The sequence below is a fragment of the Macaca thibetana genome, chromosome 8 (assembly GCF_024542745.1).
Source record: "Macaca thibetana thibetana isolate TM-01 chromosome 8, ASM2454274v1, whole genome shotgun sequence".
NCBI lineage: Eukaryota > Metazoa > Chordata > Mammalia > Primates > Cercopithecidae > Macaca > Macaca thibetana.
Window position 1 is genome coordinate 48,960,567 of NC_065585.1, and position 26,378 is coordinate 48,986,944.

General features: G+C 48.0%; 2 protein-coding genes across 2 annotated transcripts in view; both read left to right on the plus strand.

The window, feature by feature from the left end:
- Nucleotides 1–26,378, plus strand: part of CFAP418 (cilia and flagella associated protein 418) — a 1,191,950-nt gene that overhangs the window by 256,580 nt on the left and 908,992 nt on the right. The window lies entirely within an intron of this gene.
- GDF6 (growth differentiation factor 6) lies at nucleotides 850–19,142 on the plus strand. The gene is made up of 2 exons (XM_050800518.1): nucleotides 850–1,369; nucleotides 15,968–19,142. The coding sequence occupies exons 1-2, from the start codon at nucleotides 964–966 to the stop codon at nucleotides 16,927–16,929; spliced, it is 1,368 nt and encodes a 455-aa protein (XP_050656475.1). The 5' UTR covers nucleotides 850–963; the 3' UTR covers nucleotides 16,930–19,142.

Here is a 26,378-nt window from a genome sequence, read left to right on the forward strand (position 1 = left end):
GGCGGGGGACAGGCCGCGAGAGGGAGAGGATCCCGGGAGCCGACGACGAAGTGGAGCAGCTAAAGTCTGCATCAGAAGAGGTTGGGGACTGCGAGAGGAGAGGCTGGGGCCTGCAGGGGAGCGCAGCAGCTTTTAGCATCGATCCAAACTCTAAAGACTCGTGGCCTTTGCCTGACCTCGAGGGTCGGGAATAGACGCCTGTCTTTGTGGAGAGCGATACCCTACCGAGAAAATGGGGCTGTTCCGAGCTGGGCCCTGCGCCTGGCCCACGGAGAGGCTTCTCAGGCTCGGGGCTGGCCCCTGAAGGGGCGCGAACGGCAGGCCTGGCGGTTGGGGCCGAGGAGGGAAGGTACCACCGCCCCTAGGCAGCGCGCAGCTTGCAGCAGAGGCGCCTGCCCCAAGCCGTCTCTGGGGGGCGCCACCGCCGCTTCCCTCCTCCCAGGCCGCTGGCTCTCACGAAGGTGGAGGCGGCTGGCGGGGACCGAAAGCCGGGGCCGCGCTGCGGAGGGACCGCACCTCCGGGAGTTCGAGGGGGACCCTGGCGCGGTGGGCCAGCCTTTACTCCTCCGCCATGGGCCGGCCGCGCCCGCCTTCCCCTGGTCAGCGCTTGCGGCCCGCGCCGCGCTCACCGCCCGGCAACCCCGCGCGCGTCCCGCGGGGGCGCTGCGTCTTCCTGCCACACCGGCGCACCGCGGCCCCTCTCCCCCACACCTCCGGCCCGCACCACCCGGCTCTCCTCCCACCCTCCCCACCCCGCCTCTGCCCTCCCTCCCCATTCCTCCCCTCCCGGCGAGGGGCGGGAGGGGGCGTGGCGGGGCCGGGGTTTGTGTGGCTGGGACCCGGCTCCTCGCACTCCGAGTCCGCCCGAGGAGCCGGGCCCCGGCCGCTGTCCAGCCGCTCCGTGTCCCGCGCGTCCTGCGCTGCCGCCACCGCCTCTTGGGGAGACGCAGCCACTTGCCCGCCATGGATACTCCCAGGGTCCTGCTCTCCGCCGTCTTCCTCATCAGTTTTCTGTGGGATTTGCCCGGTTTCCAGCAGGCTTCCATCTCATCCTCCTCGTCGTCCGCCGAGCTGGGCTCCACCAAGGGCATGCGGAGCCGCAAGGAAGGGAAGATGCAGCGGGCGCCGCGCGAGAGTGACGCGGGCCGGGAGGGCCAGGAGCCACAGCGGCGGCCTCAGGACGAGCCCCAGGCTCAGCAGCCCCGGGCGCAGGAGCCGCCAGGCAGGGGTCCGCGCGTGGTGCCCCACGAGTACATGCTGTCAATCTACAGGACTTACTCCATCGCCGAGAAGCTGGGCATCAATGCCAGCTTTTTCCAGTCTTCCAAGTCGGCTAACACGATCACCAGCTTTGTAGACAGGGGACTAGGTAAGTGGCAAACAAGACGCTCGACTCCCTTCCTGCTGGAGCTCCGCAGCCAGGGCGCTCTTCCCGCCGGAGGCTGCATTTGTGAATTCCCTTCCCACTCTGGACACTTCCCTTTTACTTTTCTTAAATTGTTTTTCTCAAGCCCGAGTAAGTTTCTGAATGCGGCTGCAGATTCTATTCGTCTCTAATCCTCCCTTCCTTCCCCCTCTTTTTTTCTCTCTCCCTTCTTTCCTTCTTCCTCTTTTGCAGAAGGCGGCGTGGTTGCCGCTTGTCTGGTGGCTGGTGGGGGAAACGAGGAGGACGGGAGGCAGCAGGCGGATGAACCCGGCTGGAGAGGGGTCGGGATGGGGACTGATGGAATCGGTGTCTTGGGATACTGGGTTCACAGTTCAAGGCCTGAGCTGCTGGGGCAGATCTAGGGCATGAGAGAGCCTTGGAAAGCCCTGGGCAAAGCTGGCACTAGCGAATCCCACAGTCTGAGGAGCTAGTCCACGAGTGGCGTCGGGCAGCCCCTTGGTCCTGACGCCGCGCGGGTTCTCGGTTGGTCCCTGCGCTGGGTGCAGAGGTGGTCAGCCGGGCTGTAGCCCTGCGCCTCCGGCTTTTTTGCTCCAGCGTGGCGCTCCCGGCTGCTCCGAGGCCTCAACCCGAGTGGTTTCTGCAGATGCGGAGCTGCAGTTGCGCGGCCCGGGACAGGGACGGCTAAGTTCGGAGGTTGTGGGTACTTAATACACAAAGGTACACCAGTATGCCCATCCACCTTTCTCAGCCAGGCGACGTTCCTCTTTCTGCGCTATTCCTGGGGGCTGGTGGGGGTCGGGGAAATCCCTGGTACCCTCTGTGGGGGCGCCTGTATGTGTGGGTGTCTGCGGAAACCCTTGCGGCCCCTTCTTGTCACCGGCGTTGATCTGCAGCGTGACCAGTGCCCTCAAGAAAACCTCGCACCACCTCTGGTCCCAGATATTAGGGAAGGATCCACAGGCATCGGAAACTCAGCTCCTAAAGGAGAGAGACAATAATGTGGAAGGAGACAGGAAAGGAAGGGAGAAAAAGAAAAGGAAGGGGAAAGAGAAGGAAGAAAATGAGGGGATAAATGAGATTTAGACAGATATCCACTCCTCCATCCTCTCTAGACTTAGCTCCATAACTTTGACCTGCTCCCAGTTAAGTGGGGTTGCCCAGAAACCTTGCAGCGCTGGGGTTCGGGGTTCGGAAGCTGCTTCAGCCACTGCTACCCTCGGTGCTCGCACATCTCCTAAGCTTTTTAGAGCAGGCTAACGGCGCCCGCCCCCCTATCCCAGCCCCAGGCTCTTCCCCGGCTCCAGTCCCCGCCTCTCACTCGTAGTCGCGCTCCTTGCTCCAGGGTCCTGCCCACGTCGGGTTAGCCGCTGCAGCCTGAGGTCAGCGAGGTTCATGAGCTGCTGAAAGGTCCAGAGGGCAAATTAACGCCGGGTATTTTATGGTGATTTTAGGACTACTAAAGTCACCTTTGCAAAGACACGTGGCTTCTTCGTAGTGGTGCAACTGAGTCCCTGGCCTCCGTGTTGCCGGTGCAGCTCACCAACCCTCCCCACGACGCACGCCTTGCTACAGTTGTTTCTGTACCTCCAAGTCCTCTGTTAATCGTGCACTTTCTGTACTACACTTGCGGAAGGAGGCTAAGGAAGCTCAGAGAAGACTGCTCAAGAGGCCCTTCCTCAAGAGAAGTGCCAGAGGCCTAGGCTGGCCGGCGGTTGGGCGCGGATTTTCTTTGCCTGGGAATAAAGTGGCAAGAATCTCCGCCCCTCCCCCAAGTGGGCACCCTAACTGGTTCGCTGTGCCCTGTGAGTTTGGTCAGACCCTGAGGGCTGTTCGGAGGTGTCTCCGGAAGCCTGTGGCATTCAGACAACGGATGGGGAGAAGTCTTGGGGGGCCCCAAATCCGGCGTAGACGAGAAATCACTTTACCCTAGTTTGCCCTGTAGCTTCCCCACCCCCACCCCCGCCACTGCGCTGTGAGCCCCGGATCCTGGAGATAGAGGAGGGATTGCATGTGCACCGAGTCTGGGGAGGCCTCTGTTCCCGAGCCAAGGCCTCCAGACTAGCAGGACCAAGATCCACAAGGACCGCTACAACCCCGGAATGCCGTCGAGGGCTGGGGATGCGAGCGGTCCACAGCGGGAGGAGACGCTGCATGACCACCCGGACCGCAGCTTCAAAGGCGCGGTCTTCTCGGCGTCTCCAGGTTCCCAGAAAATGCGAAGAAAGGCAGTTCGTTGACTGGGAAGGCGGTGCGGCTTGTCGCACGCCGCGCGGGGGTGAAGGAGTGCGGGGCCGCGGGCGGGAGGGGTGCGTAGAGGAGGGGGTGCGTTGCTGGCTGCAGCCCCAGCTTGATAAAGGGAAAGCCTCACTTTCCCTCTCACTGATTTTGATTTGATGTGTCACCGGCGGTGACCTCAGGCTGGACCTTCCGGGGCTTGCTTAGCATCGGGCCCCTGATTGGAGTGTTTCAACTCAGCGATCTAATTGAGGGTTCATGTCATAACACATCAAACGGTGTCTCGTCTCCCGTGATGGAAGGGACCCGCCAGCCGCGCATCCCCGGCTCCTGGCGAGGACTTCCGCCCCTCTCACGTGGGGCTCTTAACCGCGCCAAACCCCCTAAGGTCCCCTCCCCCAAAGCGTGGACAGCCTGGCGAGGAGGAAAGAGCAGCGGCCCGCCTAGAGCTGGGCCAGCAGCGCTAACTTGCCGCCTCGCCTAAGGGATGTTTAAATCGCCGTCGAGTGGGGCTGGCCTGGCTCAGAGGAGCCAGGGGTCCCCCAAGGGGAGGAGCGAAGGAAAGGAAAGGAGCCCCGAAGCCAGTCCAGGAGGCATGGGCAACATGCTCTGTAAAAAGCCTTCCGTACCCCGGAAACCCCAAAGTTACACCTGAAGCCTATGGTTGAGAGTGGGAGAGCAGACATAAACTCTGCCCAAAGTGAACGAAGGACGCTTTAGGTTTATAAAGAAAGCAAGTTCTGTACTACCCCATCCCTGGCCACTTCTCCCTATCCTCCAGGAGGAGAACTTATTGCAATAACAACAACAACAACAACAATAACAACAACGACAACAAAAACCTAAAACAGGTCCCTTCTTTCAGTATGCTCTCCAGACACCTAGGAGTAATAGTAATCGCGATTTATTGACAATTTACTGTGTACCAAGTATTGCACTAAATTTTGTTGCATGAATTATTTTGCTTAGTTATCACAACCACTTCCTAGGAAAACGCTATCACCACCACGTTTTACAGGTGAAGTAAAGAAGACAGAGGAGTTAAGCAAGTTGCTTGAGGTCACACAGTTAGTGAGAGGTGGGGCTCATATAAGATTCGAGACCCTGCATATTTAACTGGAGCACTGCATAGATAATTTAAGGGGTGAGGTGGTTTCTAATGGATGGTGACAAGAAGCGGAAGTCAAAAAATGGAAAGATTTTCCCCCAGTCTAATAATTTGTCTGCAGTCACTTAAGACCGAGTTAGGAGTGTGAGTGAAACTAGATGTGAGGGTCTGAATTTTGGTGTGCTTTGCTGCCTCCTGTTCTTATTTTAGCAGAGGCACAAACCATGTTATCCCGGATATTAAAAAATGCTCTTATATTGTGCTTTTAAAATGATATTGGATCCATAAAGGTGAGAAGGTGTGTGCATATGTGTTTCAGTGCCATCATGGGATGAGAATGGACAAAGTTGGATATGGTGAAATTACAATTTGCTCATGAAATAACTCATTAAAAGGCTACTAGTCCTGGGGCCCTGGACCCCCAGCCCTGGGGCCTGAGAAAGCCAGACCATTAGTTCTATGAATTCAGCAGGGCTGAGAGATAGAGAGGAAGAGCGAGAGAGAGAGAGAGAGAGAGAGAGAGAGAGAGAGAGTGAGAGACTCAGACTTTCAGTTTATGTAGTGAAAAGTGCCACATAATTTCAACAAGGGGAAAAAACAACTCTCAAGAATGAGAGAACCAAAATAATTCTAAGACTATTACTGTGAGTTAGGTTTCCAGATTACTTTGAAATAAGAATACCCTTTACTTTTTTCTTGTTGTAATAATACTCTCAAAAAGGAGGCGGTAAGGAACAGATAAAAATCAAAACGAGATGGGAACATCCTTGAAGAACTTGATGCCCTAGAAATAACTGTCAGGACAGTTTGCCACTGATTGTTTGTTGGCTTCTCCGTTCACCTTCTGGGTCGTGATTATCAAAGGGCAGAGCAGGACCATTCTGGGAATAGCCTGGCTGTGGGTAGGGCATTCAGAGAGTTGCGTAGTTCCCTCGCGATTGAAGTGCATCTGGTACCTCATGTTATGCAAAACAGCGGGTTTCTGGGTGGACCTGGGCCGCAGAGTGGTGTAATCAACTCGGCAGTGTTTTTGCCGGTACCCTGTTGTCGTTGGCAAACCGAAAATGAAATATAAGCAGGGAAGTATTTTAATGGGGACGGAGGGAATTCACAACTGTTAATTATTTGGTGACCTTGTATTCGATTTGTTTGAGTCCCTTATAAAAACACTAATGCAGACCAGACGGCCAAATGAGGAAGCTGGGCAGAAGGTTCCAATCTAGGCTTTATTTCCCCGGAAAGAGGGAACAGCCTTGGAAAAGGTTTGCTAAGCGTTCAAGTGTGTGCGTGTGAGGGTGCGCCTGCATGGGCGCGGACACGGAGTTTGCGCCACCGTCCAGGTTCAGGGTCCTCCTCCAGCCAGGTGAACTGGAAGGTCCTGCAAAAAGCCCGGGGGTAAGGGAAAGAAGTCTTAAACTAAAAGTTTGTTTTGCTCTTCTGGTTCGAATAACTAAGGCATATTTAAGGCCACAGACCAAACTCTTAGCCACTGACTTGCTGTTAAACATCAGTTATTGCAATTCCAATCCTTAAGGCCTTAAGGTCTGCCTTACAGGGAAAAGCAAGAAGTTTCTAAAAAGAGAGCAAGAAAGACCACCTAGTATGTTCTACAGCGAGAGCGCAGGTTGCGCAGGGATTCTTGGCGAGTTTCCTTGGCAAAGTAGGCTAATCTGAGACGGACATAGCGTTTTCCTCAACGCGGGAGGCTCTCGGGCCTCTGGGAGTTTGCGCGGTGGAGTTGCCGGTGGGGGAGGGGATCTAAAAACTTGCTCAAACATCCTTGTGGTTTCTGCGCATTAAAAGAAAAAAGTCACTCAAACCACAGATCACGACAGGCCTTGCGAATCCCTCTTCTCCTCCCTCCCCACCCCCCAATTCAATCAGGACTTGAAAGCTCCTCTTTCCGACCGGAGAGGATGCGTGTCACCTGGACCCGCGGGGAACGCAGGGCACTGCATCGGAGGCCCTAACACCACATGTTTTTCGTAGCTGGAGTCCTTGGGGTTCTTACACACCTCCTCGACCGTGGTGACGTCTTTCTGGGGCGGTGGGGGAGAAGGAAGAAGGGAATGAGATGGAGAGGTGGAGAGGAAGATGGTATGATAGAAACAGGGCAGAACAAGAATTTTTGTTTCCTGCTAAGACTACTGCGTGCACCAAAGGCCCCAGAGCAAATCAACAATAATCCTTGGGCGCTTTTAAGTAAAAGGAAGGGCATTAGTTCGATAACCCCTCGGGTATTGAATAACCCGGGTCAAACGACGCTCTTTGGACCAGGGGACTGAATCGAGCCGAGCCCTCGAGGTGTGGAATGCCGGAATGTGGATTCACCGTGCCATTCCGTTGCTTGACATCCCTCCATCCCCCACCCCAAGCCCTGGCTGTTTATTTTTAAGCTCAAAGTCTGTTAAATAGTATCTCCTGTTTACAGAAATTAAATAGGTCCTCCTTGGACTAATGGGTTCCAGGGTTGCCGTTCTCTGCCTTCTAAGACAGTCCATTAGCATTGCTGGGGACTGAGGGTTGGGTCCACTTGGGGTGAGGGGCTGCAAGAGCTTGGAAGGGGCGGGCGGCGGGCGGCGCTGGACAACGTTCCTAGGGAAGCGCGCGCTGCGGCGCTAGTGGCCCCGGCGCCTGGGGGCGGGGCACGGCTTAGGGACCCGAGAGTGGGCGTGAAAGAGGCGAGGGGCGGGCCTCTAGCCCAGGCCGGTTTAGCCTGGGGAGAGGGGCAGCGGGCGGGAACAGGGGCAGCGCAGGGGATTGGCTTTAGTGGGGTGCGGAGGGCATCCCTGAATAACGTAGGACTTCAGGGGAATCGGTGCGCCTGCTTTTCAAACCTGACTTCTAGCAAATTGGTCCAGCTCCCACTCCACTTCCCAGCCCACTGCCGCTCCGAAGCTCAGTGTGGAGGGAAATTAACTAGGCATAGATTAAGGCCCACGAATCTCATTTTGCTAAATTGTTTCGAAAGTCAGACCTATATGAACGCCGCAGACAGAGATTGCGGCTCTCCCTTCCTCCCAGGCTGCACCCGGCCCAGCACTTTAAAGGGCACAGCACAGCGGTTTCTCCTGCGCACTGAGTCCAATATCTTCCCCGCGACTACAAGCCAGTTTGAACCCTCGTCCCCACCTGCAACCTCAGAACTGGTCAGGGAGCGGAAGCCGCATAAAATGGACACCCTTCCTTCTACTTTTGATTTCAAAACTTAAGCCAAGCCTCCCGATCATATTCCAGCTCCGATGGCAGCTTGAGGATTCCTCCATTTCCACTCCCCTAGCCTTCCTGGAGGACCTGGTTGCTCCCCTGGGCTCCCGGGTGACTTACCGGTCGACAGTGCAGGGAAGTCCGCCCCTAGCCAACCCCCCAGGTCCGGGCCCCAGGGGAAGGGCAGGCCGCGTGCGCCGCCGCGGTGAGATGGGGAGGGAGGGAGGGCTCACCGCGGGAACAGTACGAGAGCTTCGGTTTGGGTTTCATCTGTAGTGATGCCAAATTAAGATTTGAGCCGCTGTGGTCGGGAGCCCAGAATGGGACCCCGTTGAAAAGAGAAGCACAGTGAAGTGTCCTTGATCTCAGCTTTGCCTCTCTGGCCCTTCAAGAGAGCACGCAGCCATCAGGGTCATTAACTAAGTTCAGGAAAACTACTTTGTAAATGAATCTGTTTCATCCTCTAAAGACAAAAGAAGTTTCCCTAAAGCGCCTTGGAGCTCCTGATGCGGTGATCAGCACTCAGGGGAGAGGGCTCCTCTCCAGTCATCACTGCTTGTCAGAAACAGGCATCCTGGGGTTAGAGCTAAGGCCATTAAAGGCCATGCTGAGGTCCCGAGGTGAGGGGTGCGAAGCTGTTTTCAGTTGAGTGGGATTCCAGGATCCCCTTTCTTTTCTTTCTCTCCACTCTCATTCATTTGCCTCACCTTGAGCCAGAGCTTGCTATACCAATACTGGGATTTCTCCAAGGGATCCAGGCAGGCTACCAGAACCACTTAACTTGTGGAGTCTACAAGGCCCAGGCCCCTCAGGAAGAGAAGAGCCTACATCTGGAGGCCTGAGGGAGAGAGTGGAAAAGCCTCTCCAAGACTCCGTGGAAGACTCGCCTTGGACCCCTCTAGTCTTTGGAAGGAGAAATACAGGGCAAGCTATTGGGGAGGGCTCTGGGGAAGCCAAGAGACATGAGAAAAGCTGGACTGGTGAGTGTACGATGAGAAGGAACACACACTGAGGACAGACCTGCCAATGAAACCTTCCTTCAAAAGTGACAAGCACCCAGGCCTGGCCTCATGCTGCAGCCCAAGGGGTCCTCCATTGCAGCCCTCCCCATCAATATGTGTCTGGCCCTTTGTACAGTGAAGATCAGTAACATGTGCCTCTCTATCCCCACCCCAGACTGGCCCTGTGGTCAGATTGTGCCCCCACAAAAGGATACCAAAGCCAGGAAAGAAATGGATCCTCAGGCCTCTCAGGGCTGCACTGCCAGCCTGGCAATCATTTGGGTTAGCACAAGCGCTGCCACTGGCCTTGACCCCTGCAGAAGAGGAAACCTGCAAGAAGGGCCTGATCCTTGATGTGGCTGAGGTGGAGGTTGTCTATTCACCTGGCACTGTGGGAGGGACAGCAGTGGTGATATGGCCTCACAGGACTGAGAAGAATCGGGATGATGAGGTGATGCTGCAGCCTCCATGAGCCTTGACTTTCACTTGACTTAAGATAAGCAGGAACTGGAAGCGTCTTCATCTTTCTCATGCTTCCTAGCACCTTTCCTCCACTCACTTCTGGAATCTTGTGGAGACACCTGGACCACAAGGATTGAAGTCCAGAGAACTGGATTTCAAAGGAAGTCAAGAGGAGGACAGGTGCACCTTCCCCTGGAAGATGTAAGTAGTTACAGAAATATTGGCTGCATTCATTGAACGTTTCTACATACCATGCACATCCCTGAGTACTTTGACTCTGATCTTTACAATGATCCTGCAAGGTAGAGGTGGTTCTCTCATTTTATAGCTGAGGCATATGAAGCTGGGAGAGATTATGTGACCCAGTCTACCCAAGGTCACCCAGCCACTAAGTCACAGATCAGGACTCAAATTTATGTCTCTTAGACTTTAAATTCCTATGCTCGTTCCACATTGTCAGTAATGACTGACATTTGCGTTCAGAAGTCTTTCTCTCACACCTTATCTCATTTGCACCCCTCTGTAGCCCTGTTAAGTTTCCTCCTAAATTCTTTCACAAGTCCAGTCATCGACATTTCTTCTACTGAAGGAATGACTGCTGCAGTTCTGCTGAAGTGAGTGACTCTCGTCGGCCAGGCATTGATGCCCTCCCTCCAGGCACGGGGAGCATGGAAGAGTTTCTCAGGGTTTCTACAAGGCACAGAGATCAGGGCTAGGATGTCTAGGGTGGTGGCACAGATAGTGGAGCCAGACTGCCGGCTCTACTACTTAGTATCTTGAGCCAGTTACTCAAGCTGTCTCTTTTAGTTTAGAATGATGGCTGTCTCAGAAGTGGTTTTGAGGTATAAATGAGTTACTACAAGTTGAGAATTTAGATCATGCCCAGCACAGATTTAGTGCTACATCAGTGTTTGCTCTTCCGATTATTATGCTGGGGGGTCAGGCATGAGTACTGGGGTTAAGAAAGAGCACCCTGGAAAGGGTGAGTTGTATGGATTGCTTCCTGAACTCACATCTCAGTAAGAATGCTAGCAATGCATCAGCAGCTTGCAAAGCTCAGATCTCAACAGAGGCCTGACTCAGGATGAGTATCTCCTCGGGCACACAGATTCCCCTTAAAGCCCTTCACACTCCAGGGAGAGGGGTTGGTGGCTCATTTTTATTCACCCAGTACACCTGGCTCTATTTCCAACCTGATGGACTTTGCCCCCTCAGTGCAGTGCTGAAGGTGAGAGACCTAGTTGAGAAAATGACTCCAAGCCCAGTCATGAATTTTGAGCTTGGAGGTCTTCTTTGTAGTAAAGAAAAGAAAAGAAAAAAATCCTGGGGGAACCCAGCCAGCCCACCTTGATTACATTGATGATGAAGGTATGTCCTATTTCCTAGCTGCCTGCCCGAACAGGACCCTGGTAGAGAGGCATGGCTGCAGGACTGGGATCAGGGCACTTGGAATTAGGACCTTCAACACCTGTTCCTTTGCTAGTTTCAAGACAATGGGCAAGATACCTCTTAGAGTTTCAGTTTCTTCATCCATAAGTGAGTATCACAGTAGGCCTGACCTTAGACGTTCGCTGTGAAGATTCAGTGAGAGACCATTAAAGCTCTGAGCACGTGCCTAGCACAAAGGTGGTGCCCTACAAGCGCTTAATGCTGCTGCTGGCTCTAAAATGAAGGGATAAGGGAAAGGTGCCTAGAGTTTCTCTTGCAAAGAATGGTGATTCTCCCTGCCTGGGGGTTGGGGGTGGGAAAGTCCACTATCTTCTCGACTTTCTGAACAGTGGCCTAGTCGCGGGGCCTGTGCCACCGGAGAACATGGCTGGGAGGCGTGGCGGGACGCCTGACCAGTAACTATCCGGGGTCACTGCGTACTCAGAGATGTGAGCCAGTTGCGCGCGGAGGAATCTCGTGGAACCCAAAGTCAGCTGTGCCAAGAATCCTGCAAATCTGGAGAGCTGGAACCGTGGCTGCACAGCCAGGCAAGTGACAAAATCCAACTAGGACTCTGAAAAGTCACCTCAAACTGAGTATATATCTCAGAGATGTCTTGGGAAAATGCAATGCCGGGCCCTTCCCACCTCCAACCAAAGGAAGTTTCTGGTTTTTGGAAACCCTCTACAGGCTAGCTCAAGGAAGTAGCCCCCAGCAGAAGGCACTGGGGCTGGAGTGGGCAGGCTGGAGTGGGCAGGCGCACAGAGTCCTGCAGCTGCGTGTCGCTCCCTCATGCCGCCCTCCTGGGGCTGAGGTTCCCGGGCGTCTGGCCTTTGGCATTGAGGGCATCTTCTCCTTTCCGCTCTGGAGTTTGCGACTCCAACTTTCTCCAACCATGTACTGTGACCGTGAACAGATGCCCTTTTCCTTTCTAAGCCAGCTTCCTCATTTAAAATGGGTGCAATGGTACTCACCTTGCAAATAGGTACCATTTCTTCTCTTGGTTTCTTTTTTTTTTAATTAAAATTTTATTTTTTACCTTATATTCACCCTAACTGAAAATTTGTACCCTTTGACCAACATCTCCCCTCTTTTAAATTTTTCCTAAATTCTACACCAGAAATATATGTTTGAAGTGCTTTCAGCCTTTTACCAACTTGTTGACCATTATGAAGGAGTATCTTCTAATATGCCACGGTTTGTTCCTTCCTTCTTATTTTTCTCTCTTCTCCCTCCCTTCTCTATGCACCTGCCAGGGAAAGAAGATAAACCCAAATCCAGCAATTGTAACTGGAAATGTTTGTATATCTAATATTCAGCAAACACTGTTAGCAGAGGTGTGAATAAGCTGTAACAAACCAGGTTGATGCAAAGTAAAAGGGAAATAAAAAGTTTCCACCATGTATTTCTGGTCAATTTCAATTTAAGGGCCCAAAGCATAGGATTCACTTCCAGGATGTGGGAAAGTGCCACAGATTTTGAAGTGATAAGTGCATGTTTTTTTAGTCAAAGGGGTGGGAGAGAGGATCATTTGATAACATCAGTCTTCATTTATACAAGACTTAATGGGAGAGGAGGCTTGTGGAAGGGAGTATGAAGGGCTGGCTTTTTGCCCACAGATGGCTCATGGCAGCTGAGCCAGGCTCTGTGATGCCAGGTCAGCATGCAGCAGGGGAAGTGTCTTCAGGGTAACAGTGCATGGTGTTATATTCACTTCCCAGATTGGATGCCTCCTCTGAGCTATTTCTGTGATGCAGGTTTAGACAGGTGGGGAATGTGGTCTGCAGGGGAGGCGCACAGAGGAGCCACCTTCTTGGATCTTCTGTTTAGGGGTTAGAGGTTCTGGAGACCCGGGGAAAGAACTTGTGGCTGAAAGGATAAAAAAATGGGGGTGGCTTTGGGAGCCAGGAATGGGCTGGGAGAGGTAGAATTGACTTGGTCCTGGTGAGTACTGCCTTAGATGCTGCCCTGGCCCTATGCTTTGCAGCACCTTGTTTGGTGCTCCTCCCTACTTGGTTGTGAATTCAAAGAACCTAGAGGACAACCCCCACTTAGATCAGTGGTTCTTAGAGTAATTCCTTGGATCAGCAGTATCAGAATCATCTGGGAGCTTACTAGAAATGCAAATTCTAGACCCTACCACAAGCCTCTAGAGCCAGAGAGAATTTGCATTTCTAGCAAGTGCCTATGAGATGCTGACAATTCAGATTTAAAGACCACTGCAGATTTAGTGGCTTTAAGAGTCACTATTCCAGGCCAAGCTCCAGATACCTGGGCTGTAGAATTCTTGCCCAAATATCCCTAAGCTCACTTCCAAGGTCTGGACAGACTCTTCATCCATTCAGTTTCCCCGAAGGTAGATCACAACACTGATGTGTGCACCTGTGAAACTGTGCACAGCTTTAAGCTGTGAGCTGGAGTGGCCACATGCACACAGGTGAGGGCCCTTGAAGTAGGTGACAGAGCTGGTGTAGGAAGAGAACAGATAATTAGCTGAAGTCCCATTTGCATTCTTGCACTGAAACCTGGAAAGGGTAGGGGTGGGCTGGTCTTGCTGGAAAGATCATCAGAAATCCTAAGGCTGCAGAATCAGTAAGAGATCTTTCTCTACAGATGCTTGCCTCAGTTTTAACTCAGCTGTGCAAATTAATCATTTATTGGCCCACATATATATATTTTAAAAGAGTAAAAGCAAAAGCAGGCTGATTCTCCCATGTTGCATGAGAGAGAAATAAATCATAATTCTTTACACCTGCCTAATGCACTGCAGCCAGTGGCAAACCATCTCAAGAGTTGTGTAAGCAAAGATGGAAATTATTTCCTAAGGGAGCCTAGATTTTATTCCTAGCAAGCCCTGCAAATAATTTGGACTCTTTTCCCCTTATACACTGGCCACTTCTGGTTACTTTTAGACTCTAGTACCTGGACTACAGTGGAGAGGCAATGGGGCTTAGGGGCTAAATGCTCCAACTCTGAATTAAATAGACATAAGTGTGGCTCTTAGCTTCATCACTTTCTAGCTGTCTGACTTTTGGCAATACCTTAATTTCTCCAATCCTTGGTTTTCTCATCTGTAAAATGAGAATAATACAAGTAATTACCTTTCAGAACTATTCTGTGCAGGTGGATATAGATTAGAAATATGTTATCCCTAACAACATTTAGCTAGTGCAGCAAGTGCCTTAGATTTGTTGCTCTCATCTCATCCCTAGTTTGGGGAGAGAGGCAGGAAGCCAAGCCTAAGGCAGTAGGTCCAGAGATCTGGGTGGTGGCTGAGCATTGTCAGACACAGGTTTCTTTGAAGGAGAAGAAAGTGTGCTGAATTCCCCCTGATTTTAATGTGACCCTGGTCGGTTTGAAGGTCTTGGCTTCTATAAATCAACTGCCTGCAGCAGCTTTTCCCTTTTCACCTCTCTAACCCTTCCCACACCCCATCTCAGGTTGGGGCATGTGTGTAAGAGTGAACCAGCCAATGCTACGGTCAGCCCTGAGTACAAACTGGGTGTGGCTGAGGCTCCAGAGCCAGCGCCCCCGGGCTACATCTGGACTGGTACAGAGGCTTGGATGCTGGGCCCAGTGACACTTTTACTATTGAAATCGACCCAAACTTTACTAGCTTCTGGGGAAGGCTGGGGGCTTTGGGGATTTTTGTATTTGCTAGGTTGTAAATATTTTATGGGAAGGCAGCCCAGGAAAATCTGGTTAGCTTTCCGCCTTGCACATTGAAGTGGAGTTGGCTTCGTGCACAAATGTGTCAAAAAAGAAGTCCAGTTTTGCCTTGGTTCTGAAGAATTTGCCTTGGATTTTAAAAGCCTGTTATACTCCCCTACCTCACCTGTCCTAAATTTCTTTTTCTCACTTATGACCAAACCTTTTATCTTCAGGAATAGTTGCAAAGCGAGAGAATTTTAGATTGGAAGTGGGAGGAGAGATGAGAAAGTCTCTCTCTCTCTCTCTCTCTCTCTCTCTCTCTGTGTGTGTGTGTGTGTGTGTGTGTGTCTGATTGTCCCTGGCTGAGGTTTTCTGCCTTCCAGGTATATATTTTTCTCATTGACTGCAGGATGTTCTCAATGGACAGACGCAAGGTGTGTTTGTTCACTTCTCACCCCCTGTCCCCAATACTTCTGAAACTTCATTGCTCTTTTGTTTGTTGTTTAATGATTGGTGAATACATAAATAAATCCCTCACCAGCTCTTCATTCTGCCTGCACTGTTGGACCCACCCAAACCGCCTGATGGGCAGCAGTGTTACCCCAGACTAGTGAGTCTAAACTAGAACTGCACCTTTAAATCATCTTGGAGTTAACAAAAAAAAAAAAAAAAAAAAAGCAAACAATAAACAAAACCCCATGCCCAGTCCTGTCCTTAGACATTGACTCAATAGGCTGAATCAAGCCCTGGCCCTGGAAGTTTTTCAGTTCTCCAGGACATTTTAGTGAGCCAGATTAAGACTCACTGCGGTAGAAGTTTCCCACTTAACCGAGGGGCGTGTGCTCCAGGTCAGGCACCGCCCTAGGCACTGAGGGGAGCAAGGCGGACTATGACATCGGCCTAGCTCCTGTGGGCTGGTGGAGGCGGGCAGAGTGTTTCTGGGAAAGGCAGACTACTAACGAGATAAAAATAAACAAGGTAATTGTAGATAAGCCTAAGTACCGGGAAGATAATCAAGCCAGTCCTGTGATAGGGACCTGGAGAGGCTACTCTAGATCAGGGTGGTCAGGGATGGCTACTTGGAGGAGGTGACATTTGAGACGTGAACGAGCACCAGCCAGCCCAGCCTGGAGGAGGTCTGGGGGAAGCACGGCCCAGGCTCGAGACCACAAAGGACACATTAGTGGTTACGAAGCCTTCTTGGGGGAAAACACGGTAGGCCGCCACCGCCTCGCCAGCAGCCACCGACTTCCGCCCTGAGAGTCCGGAGCTGACCCGGAGGAGGGGGCCTGCCCTGGCGCGCCCCCTTCCCCGCGCCATGCACCAGCCAGATGGGAAGCCGGGGTGGTCAGGCCCCGGGCCGGGCAAGCTGGACTCCCCGGCCGACCTGCCCCCACTCCCCGCCCTTTTCCTCCCGGGGCGGCCGAAGAGCACCGGGCTGATCTCCCCCTTAAGTGAAACTGACTGTAATTATTTTTTATCTCGCAGACGATCTCTCGCACACTCCTCTCCGGAGACAGAAGTATTTGTTTGATGTGTCCATGCTCTCAGACAAAGAAGAGCTGGTGGGCGCGGAGCTGCGGCTGTTTCGCCAGGCGCCCTCAGCGCCCTGGGGGCCACCAGCCGGGCCGCTCCACGTGCAGCTCTTTCCGTGCCTTTCGCCCCTGCTGCTGGACGCGCGGACCCTGGACCCGCAGGGGGCGCCGCCGGCCGGCTGGGAAGTCTTCGACGTGTGGCAGGGGCTGCGCCACCAGCCCTGGAAGCAGCTGTGCTTGGAGCTGCGGGCCGCATGGGGCGAGCCGGACGCCAGGGAGGCCGAGACTCACGCGCGGGGACCCCAGCAACCGCCGCCCCCGGACCTGCGGAGTCTGGGCTTCGGCCGGAGGGTGCGGCCCCCTCAGGAGCGGGCCCTGCTCGTGGTGTTCACCAGATCCCAGCGCAAGAACTTGTTCGCAGAGATGCGCGAGCAGCTGGGGTCGGCGGAGGCTGCGGGCCCGGGCGTGGGCGCCGAGGGGTCATGGCCGCCGCCGTCGGGGGCCCCGGACGCCGGGCCTTGGCTGCCCTCGCCCGGCCGCCGGCGGCGGCGCACGGCCTTCGCCAGCCGCCATGGCAAGCGTCACGGCAAGAAGTCCAGGCTACGCTGCAGCAAGAAGCCCTTGCACGTGAACTTCAAGGAGCTGGGCTGGGACGACTGGATTATCGCGCCCCTGGAGTACGAGGCCTATCACTGCGAGGGTGTATGCGACTTCCCGCTGCGCTCGCACCTGGAGCCCACCAACCACGCCATCATCCAGACGCTGATGAACTCCATGGATCCCGGCTCTACCCCGCCCAGCTGCTGCGTGCCCACCAAATTGACTCCCATCAGCATCCTGTACATCGACGCGGGCAATAATGTGGTTTACAAGCAGTACGAGGACATGGTGGTGGAGTCGTGCGGCTGCAGGTAGCGGTGCCTTTCCCACTGCCTTGGCCCAGAACCAAGGCGGGCCAAGGTCCGTCTTGCAGGAGAGGCCTGGCTGCAGAGAGGAGGAGGAGGAAGCTGGCGCTGGGGGAGGCTGAGGGTGAGGGAACAGCCTGGACGTGAGAGCCGGTGGGAGAGAGGGAGCGCAGCTTTCCCAGTACCTTCTACCTGCCATCCCAGAGGGAGATATGGATTTTGACACCTTGCCTGGCCACCCTAGAAAAACAAGCCAAGGAGGATTTCTTTTGTTCTGTGTGTGTGTGTTTTATTTTTTCTCTCTCTCTATTACTGTGGCTTTGGATTTCCTTGTGTGTCTTACAGGTTTTGATAGAAGGGGAGGGGAGAAGAGATGCATACCCGTTTCTCAACTGCTCCATGGATTGAAAAAGTAACAGTTTAAAAAGGGAAACAATGTGGGAGGAAGAATCACCATTGACCGCATCTTGGTTTGGTTGGTTTTTACTGGTGTAAAGAAGGTGGGGCCTCTGGCCATCTCATAGCCCATGTCTTGTGCCCTCCCACACAGAAAGTGTTAGATAGGGAAACTGGCAAAAGGAATAGTTAAATCAGGAATGGTACTGCCTATAGAAGAGCTTTGAGAGAGGTGGGCCCACGAGTGCCCCTCTCACCCATTTGTGTACTCTGGGAGTTTACCAGCTTTGCCCTGGCCTCTTCCAGTACCAGGAACTGGCAACCTTCACCTCACTCCTGAGGGCCCAGGTCTCTGCCTTCATTGTTGCTTTTTCTGGTAGGGGCAAGGGGAACTGGTATGGATGGAATGACAAGAATTAGTCCAAATGGAACCCCCTGAAGGATAATGAGAAACCACAAGGCCTGCCTCTGACTGGGGCTGACACTGAGGTGCATTAGCCCAGGCTGGAGGTAGCCCACCCAAACACCCTTTCTGATTCTAATTGATTTCTTTCAACAGAATTTGCCAAAATTCAGACATGCTCTTCTAAGGGGAAGGTGATTTCCCAGTTAAAAAAAAAAAAAATGGGCAGGACTGGGGAACAAAACAAGGTAAGAGCTACAAAGGAGGAAATAGGAACCGAGAAGTAGAAGGAGTCCCATCAGGAGGGAAGATGGTGGGCCTCAGGGAGGATGGGGATCAAGGGACAGGCCAGGAGCCAGGAATGGGGAAGGGAGGGATGAAAGGGGACACAAGTCCCTGTCTCTGAAGTTTCTTTAAAATCTAAGTTCCCTCCCCTCTCTTTGACATTCCAGAAAGATTACCAGCCAGCAATAGCCCAGGGCTCCCCCAAAAGAATTGTTTCAGATTGTAATTATCAGTTAGGCAATGTTTTTAAAACTTAGTAATGAGAAACTGTGAAAAGAGCCAAGTGTTACATTGAGCTTGGGGTGGGAGATGGGGAACAGGCAGTAAGGAAGGAGACAGGGGTGGAATTTGTCTTCTGGGAGGAAGCTGGAGAGAGTACAGTGAAATTGAAATACCCATTCCCAGATAGTCAAAAACATGAACTTTCCCCCAGCCTGCACCAGTATTGTTTTCAAACATTGCCCATGAGTAGGCCCTTTGAAGAGTTAGCTTCTTCCTCATCTTTGAGTATAAAGTTGTTTAATCAATGGAATTTGTACCAGCCCTTAAAAAAAGTTTTAGTTTTTCCTAAGTGATTTTGCTGTCTTCCAATCTAAACCTGTTGCTTGTTTGGTTCAGAGAACTACAAACTGTCAAAGAAAGGGTGGGGATGATAAGAAATACTAATATAAAAATGCTAAGTGAAAAAAAGACTTGGCCAGGAGAAATAATTTAAAATGCACATTTGCTTTGGATGCACTGTTGTTCTGTTAAGGCTGTATATATTTGTTTATTTAAGGTGACTGAAAGTGCAAAGAGGAAATGGACAGCATGCAATTCATCCTAATGTACAAAACGTTATATGCACTCAAATGTTATAATTTCTAATATTTTTAAAGTTTATATTCGAGTTGTACAAAGTTAAGCATTAATCGGATATTTCATTTTTTCATAATGTTATCATTTTCTTAAATATTATTACAAAATTTTAAGTCTGTCTAATGGAGAGTTTTTTTAAAACTGTCTACCTCATATAATACAAGTATTTACAACACTAAAGTTACCAGCGGTCAATTAATAATCAAAACATTTTTTACAGTACACCTTTCCTGGATGATACACAATCGAATGCTATATTATTAAATGCATTTTTCTCCTTAATAACTCAGCCTGGTTTATATGGATCGATTTAGAAAAATCATTTTCTTGAGGAATTATTGTCAGAGGTAGTTTGTTCCAGTTTGGGACTGAATGTCTGAAAACAATCTGATGATTTTAAAAATCTGTCATTTAGTGCATTACACTTTTTCTTCATAACTCTTCAATAGCTCCTTTTTCATGACATTTTTATTCACTAGAATAAAGCCAAATCCTTGTCAGCTATTAGACCAGAATCCAAATAGAAATTGGATTATTTCTTAGTTTCTTTAATGTTGAAAAAACAAAGCAGTAATGTTGAGGTAAGAAAGTGGTTACCTAAGTCAACCAAGATGTCAGTGTAATTACTCTTTACATTTGTGGCACACTGGAGCCAGAAGACACAAATGTTTTTCTGTGATTGCTGTGAATTGGGAAACCCACGTGTGAGTGTGAGCACTCACTCTATCACTCATGATGTTATTCTACATGTGTCATCTCATTTAAAACCCTCAGAGGTAGATATTATTATAATCCCCATTTTACAGATGAGGAAACCAAGGTGCAGAGAATTTAAGTAACCTGCCTGTGGTCATCCAGCCAGGGAATTGTAATTAGGTTTTAAAATTAGTTCATTTAGACTCTAGAGCCTGAGGAGTTAACCACTGTACAATTCTGTCCCCAGATCATCTACCTGCTCATCTACCCAAATATCCACGTGGGGAATGTGCAGTTAGCTACAATCCTTAGGGCTGGTCAGCTGGTGGTGGAGGAGATGGTACTGGGGCCAGCAGCATTGCCTGAAGTTTTGGAGTGTGTGAATTCTAACTGCTGGCATAAGGGCAGCTGAAAAATGGGTATGGGATGCAAAACTCCTTGAATTCTTAGCTTTGGGCTTGGCCCAGTAAACTTACAGTTTAAGCCATTACTGGGCTTTGACTCTCTACGCTTTGCTGGGACTGCCCTGGGTGTGATTTTTATGAGTTTTGGTTATCAGCACAATAGTCAATTTACGAATAGGTCATGGTTTAAAAGACTGGTTGCAAGTGGATCCTTAGAACTAAGAAACATTTTCCCGTGGACACAGTGATCGTTTGAGTTTCCAGGTCATTTTGCAGAAACTTTTTTTTTTTTTTTTTTTGAGATAGAATCTTGCTCTGTCGCCCAGACTGGAGTGCAGTGGCGCGATCTCGGCTCACTGCAAGCTCTGCCTCCTGGGTTCACGCCATTCTCTTGCCTCAGCCTCCTGAGTAGGTGGGACTACAGGCGCTCACCACCACGCCCGGTTAATTTTTTGTATTTTTTAGTAGAGGCAGGGTTTCACTGTGTTAGTCAGGATGGTCTCGATCTCCTGACCTCGTGATCCGCCCCCGTCGGCCTCCCAAAGTGCTGGCATTACAGGCGTGATCCACCGTGCCTGGCCAGTTTTTGCAGAAACTTTATTTACCCAAATGGAAATTTTTAACGAAGCAATTTTGACTTCTGGGTTTTGAGAGGACATAATCACCTGGGAAAGTGGAAAGAAGACTCTTTTCTGAGTGGAAGCTGCTTTTGAAATAGTTGAGAATTCTTGGCGTTTTTGCACCACTCTTTTTATACCTGCCACCCAGTTTGCCCATGCTCACGAATGCCCTGAGGACTACAGCCTTGTACCTTAATATGTTCTCAATCCAGAGATTTCCCTTTTCTGCACAAATATTTTCACCTCCAAAGTTATTTTTCTTTCTTTCTTCTATTAGTTTATTCCCTAACTCAGGTGTTAGGAAAAACACAATCTGATTGAATTACATGAAGATGTAAATATCTCCTAGCCTTTAACCTTAGAGAGATTTGCATTTTAAGAAGAAAATCTTGGTTAACTCAGATTTTTTTGGGAATGATGTGAAAAACTCCAGAACATAGAGGAGAAGTTTCAACACTCAAGCTACACACAATTTTGAGAGTTAAACGTGAACGAGGCATTAGTGATAAAAGAATGAATAGAGACACTTGTCAATGTGAGTTTTTAGTGTCCCTTAGGAGAAATTCTGTGCAACAGAGAGGCTATATATGGCCAGTTTGTTTTATCATTAATATCTAACATACTGAAGCAAATAATTTAATGACTTAGTTTTTAAAATTTTCTCTAAAGCTCTTAAGTTTAATGTATCCAGGCCCCATTGTGATATGTTTTTGCCCTTATTTTGTTCATTGCTATATTCCTAATACCCAGAATAGTGCCTAACACATAGCAGACACCCAGTAAATATTCTGAATGAATACGTTACAAATCCTAGTCTACTTATAAATCTAGTAATTTTAACAGTCACTTTCAAGGGAGCCTTTGATTGATGTCTTCAACTCACATTGAACGGAGCAACCTCCCTTAATTAACCAATTCTAGTTTCAACCTAGTTAATAAACTTCCTTTAACTATTGTACATTGCTTTTATGAGCTTAATATATTCCATTTTCTTTTTAAAGCCCTTCAAATTTCTCTAACAAGAAAAACCTTCCAGTATACTTAAACCATTCCAAGTAAAGCTAATACATTAAACTTCTAAAGATGGTGATTCATAAGTTCTATTAAGCATCCCAATATAGTTTATACCTTTTGACTCAACATCAGGAACCTACAATTAATTACTCAACTACCCATTTAAATTGATGTTAGAGGGTAACCTGTTAGGTATCTTAATAAAGTACATTTTTAAAGCTTGCAAACATTTTATTTATTTATTGTTTTTGGAGGTGGAGTCTCATTTTGTTGCCCAGGCTGGATTGCAGTGGTGCGATCTCAGCTCACTTCAAACTCTGCCTCCCGGGTTCAAGCGGTTCTCCCTCCTCAGCCTCCTAAGTAGCTGGGATTACAGGTGCTCGCCACCACACCCATCTAATTTTTGTATTTATGATAGGGCTAATTTTTGTATTTTTAGTAGAGAGGGGATTTTGCCATGTTGGCCAGGCTGGTCTTGAACTCCTGACCTTAGGTGATCTGCCCACCTCAGCCTCCCAAAGTGCTGGACTTACAGGCATGCCCAGCCACAAATATTTTAAATACCAAATATATACAGATTGTCCCAATTATTACAAAGACTATTTTTGAACTTAACACAAAAGCATTAATAATTTAAATTTGATTTACCTAATATCTGTACTTCATTCTAAAATATCTTTGGGTTAAAAACACTAACCCATTACAGAAAAATCATACCGTCACAACCAAGATAGGGTGACTATTTCAGCAGACTGGCTGCAAATTTACCAGAGGTGTTGGTCAAGAAATGAGATGGACCTTCCCTGTACACTAACCAACATGTTAAGTCCTCTTTAAGAGTCACAGAAACAAAAGGAATTCCTATCTTTGAAGAGTTGGCCTCTCCTAGGTTCAAGATAGGCCATTTAATTAATTTTTCCCCCGATTTGGGTAAATTGAATTCCACACTCCCCATTAAGATTGTAGGTAAATTGCTTCACTAATTAATTAGATTTCATTATTATTTATCTCTCTTAGGACATTTCTTTGCTTTTATCTTTGGCTTTAAAAGTACTTTATTGACACTGTATTGAATTATTCTGCCCTTACATATTTGTTCATAACCTCTTTTGACTTTATCATCAAACTCTGATCATCTGAATTTTGTGTGTTTCTTTTCCTATATGCTTCTGTCTGGAAGAGCTACAACTCTTACAGATGTTAAAATGACATCTAATGGAAACCATACATCTCTTATTCCTCATCTAGTTCTCTGGTCACAATACTAATGTTGTGTTAGTGAAAAACTGGTCCCTATGCTTGAAGAGTTCACCGGAATATTATTACTACTATAATTTTGTTAGGTAATTTTTGCAACAACTCTATTTGTTATTACTTTGCTTTACAGATGAAAACATTGGGAGTTAGAGAGGTTCAATCACTTGCCTGGGAGGAGCTAGAACTTAATCTGGTAGAATCTAGAGTGTATTCTCATCTGCTGTCATTCAGCTGTTATTTAGTGAGTTACCACAGTCTGGCAGGCACTGTTTGAGGTTTTGGGAAACTTTACATATAGAACTAGAGAGAAAGGAAATTCAAAATTGAACCTGAACTTCTAAGACTTTCCAGACTCATACAGGCAAACTGTTCCTTTGACATAAGTTCTGCTTTTATGACTTACTCTTCTGCTTTCTAACTTACAAATTCTGTCAAAGCTTAATTCGCCCTTGTCCCCTATAACTATTGAGGAAGGAGGATAATAGGATTAGGGATTGAGGGATGAGGAGAAGGGTAACATTTATAGCCATGGGTTCTCTATACCATTCTGATGTTCAAAACAGGTACAATGCTGACCCTTCTAAGAAGTTCAGACTTATTAGGAATATAACATGTTTGTTAAGATAAAATTTAATAAATACTTATTATACTTATTATATATTGGTGTCATCTGTGAATAGGTATACCAGATGTGTCTGAGAATGATCACATGAGTGAAAATTAGAACTTCTTCATTCAACTTTCTTTTTGAAAATTCACATTTCCAAGTGATTATTTTTTAACCTCTGAAAAATAGTGGGAGATCTTAATCATGATAATTATTTAGTAACAGGAATGTGAAACTAGTTCATATTATCGTTTCCCCTGAAAACAGATAAAAACCAACAAGACGTGTCAAGGGAATTTTAAAACAAGCATAACAGGAGTATTTACTCTTAAACTAGGTCAATGACTAAAGGGAACATATCCATGATGCTGAGATTCAGCCATCCACAGCTTCATGTTTGGTCACCCCTTGTTGGAAAAGGGCACATCTCATGTGTCTCTACATCTCTTTTCTATTCAGAAGACTTTGTGATTTACTTGAGAAAACCAAGTGACTTACGCCATCCAGTTGTGCCCTAAACTTAAAAAAAAAAAAAAAAAAGCGATTTGATTCCTACTTTGTTAACGTTCTTTTGAAAGTTCCAGGAAAATGATGGGCTCTAATTTGTTGGAAGAAAAGGGTACTTGAACTCCAAAATATCATCACTCCTTTCCTTTAAAACTAGTCTAGTAATCTACATGGGGAATATTTACCTGTCTTTGTCAAGATAGTCTTAAAGTCTCAGAGGTTCGGTCTCAGTTTTGGAACTTCCTGTGTTTCCAGTTTTATCCCTAAAATATCTGACAAGCTGAGAAAACTACAGAAATAATTAGCCTCTGAGTTGTGTGATTATTTTTGCCCTTACTAGTGGCTAATGTTTATCAGACACCAACAGCATTCAAATAATGGTAGAAGATTTAGAGTTGTTCAAATCCCTTGGTTAGAGGCCTCCGTTCATGCTTTATTCACATAAGAAAGCACTTTTCATTTTTCTGACTTTACATTTGCTATCTAGAACAAACAACAACATTATTCTTATAAGTATGTTTGGTTTAGGCTTAAACAAAACTGTATTTATTCATTCCATGCTTTGTCTTTTACTAAAGCCTGACTCCTGAAGTTTGTTGGGAATGAGTTGTTAGTGACCATTAACCCCTCCCATTGCACTGAACAAATGATTTTTCCTAAAACGATTTCCTAGATAGTAGTTTTATTAAAAAACAATTTTCTGTTTTTTAAAAGTTTACTTGTGTTAATTGGAAAGTGGCTTCTTAGCCGGCACATAGATAGCTGCTGTTCTCTAGTCGGCAGTGAGAGTACCTTGGGCTAAACAATGGGCCAGCGTTGTGATTAGAGACCGCTTTGAGGCATTCTCTGAACAGCCACTGTATCTTAGAATTCCTCCAGATTATCCTACATGTCTGAATTTGGGTTGTCTATTGGTAGGTCTGCAGCTGTAGGCAGATCTGTCTTCTGTGTATCTTTTCCCCTACACCTAAAATAGTCTGCATTATTTGTTATTTAACACATTGGTCTTTTTCTACAGATGGAGAAGATGGAAATTTGTATGAATGTTATCAGTTGAGTTTCTTTCATGGACCACACTTTGAGTGCCCTATAACTTCATATGTTATTTTGCTTCAGAAAGGTAGATCATAGGTCAAAGCATTTCTTCCAAAAAGTACACTCAACAAGGCATTCAGAAGTCAGCTCAGGTTCTGGATATGGCAGGGGTGGGTGGAGAGGAGAGGAGGGGCTTTCGGTATCACAGCACCAAATTAAATGGCTTCTTTTTTGATTCTGTGTGGCTTGGGCATGGAATGTAGCTATAGACATAATGTAGAACTAAATACACACCATACATAAACCTCTCTCAGAATTTTTTCTAAGCTTAATAAATGACCTAGTACAGTTTGTCCTGGCCCTCTGTATCTGGGTCTTGCACACCTGTGGATTCAACTAACTCTGGATGAAAAATATTTGAGGAAAAAAAAAGTGTCTGTACTCAACATGTATGGACTTTTTGCTTGTCATTATTCCCTAAACAATACAGTGTAACAACTATTTACATGCCATTTACATTGTAATCTAGAGATGATTTAAAGTATACAGAAAGATATGCGTAGGTTATATGCAAATACAATGCCATTTAATATCAGGGACTTGAGCATGGAGGATTTTGGCATCTGAAGGAGGTCCTGGAACCAATCCCCCATGTATACTGAGGAAAAAATCCATATAGAAGGTGCTCTGGTGATTGCTTGAGTCTGGGAGGCAGAGTTTGCAGTGAGCCAAGATTGCACCACTCCATTCCAGGGTGACAGAGTGAGACCCTGCCTCAAACAAACAAACAAAACAAAACAAAAAGAAAAGAAAAAAAGTGCTCTGTAATTATTATTACCATCATTATTATTATATTATTTTTTGATAGATTTTTTTAAAGCTACATCATTTTTGACTGGTGATAGGAATGGTAGTTGAAATGAGCCTCTAATAAAGGACATAATTTATTAAATAGTTGTGAATATTTTTTGTGCATCTACCATTTGGCAGGTGTTGTGCTTAGCACTAAGGATATAGACTTAAATAGAAACATCTCTGTAAAAGAGAAGATTTGCTAAAATCATTGTCCAATGTGGTAAATGGCATTAGATATTCAAATAATATGCTAAAGAAGAGGAAGCAGATCTCCTCTGTACAAAAGTGACATTTCCTTGAGTCCTTAGTGAGCCATTCACCCTCACTGTTAATTTCTCACACTGGTAAGATAGTTTGCCAAGCTTAGTGTGCAACATGTCATCACAAAATTAGTTTTTTCTCTACCTGAAATGAACTATGTATGCCTTTGGAGAATCAGAATATTGGCATATATCTTATTAACACTAATGAGCAAACTCACCTGGACTCTATATTTTAGAAAACTATGTTAAAAATTATGGA

Excerpts from the sequence above, each read along its gene's own strand:
- GDF6 (XM_050800518.1), top strand. The coding sequence starts at position 964 with ATGGATACTCCCAGGGTCCTGCTCTCCGCCGTCTTCCTCATCAGTTTT. Across the intron at positions 1,370-15,967 it reads CTTTGTAGACAGGGGACTAG|ACGATCTCTCGCACACTCCT; the intron begins GTAAGTGGCAAA and ends TTTATCTCGCAG.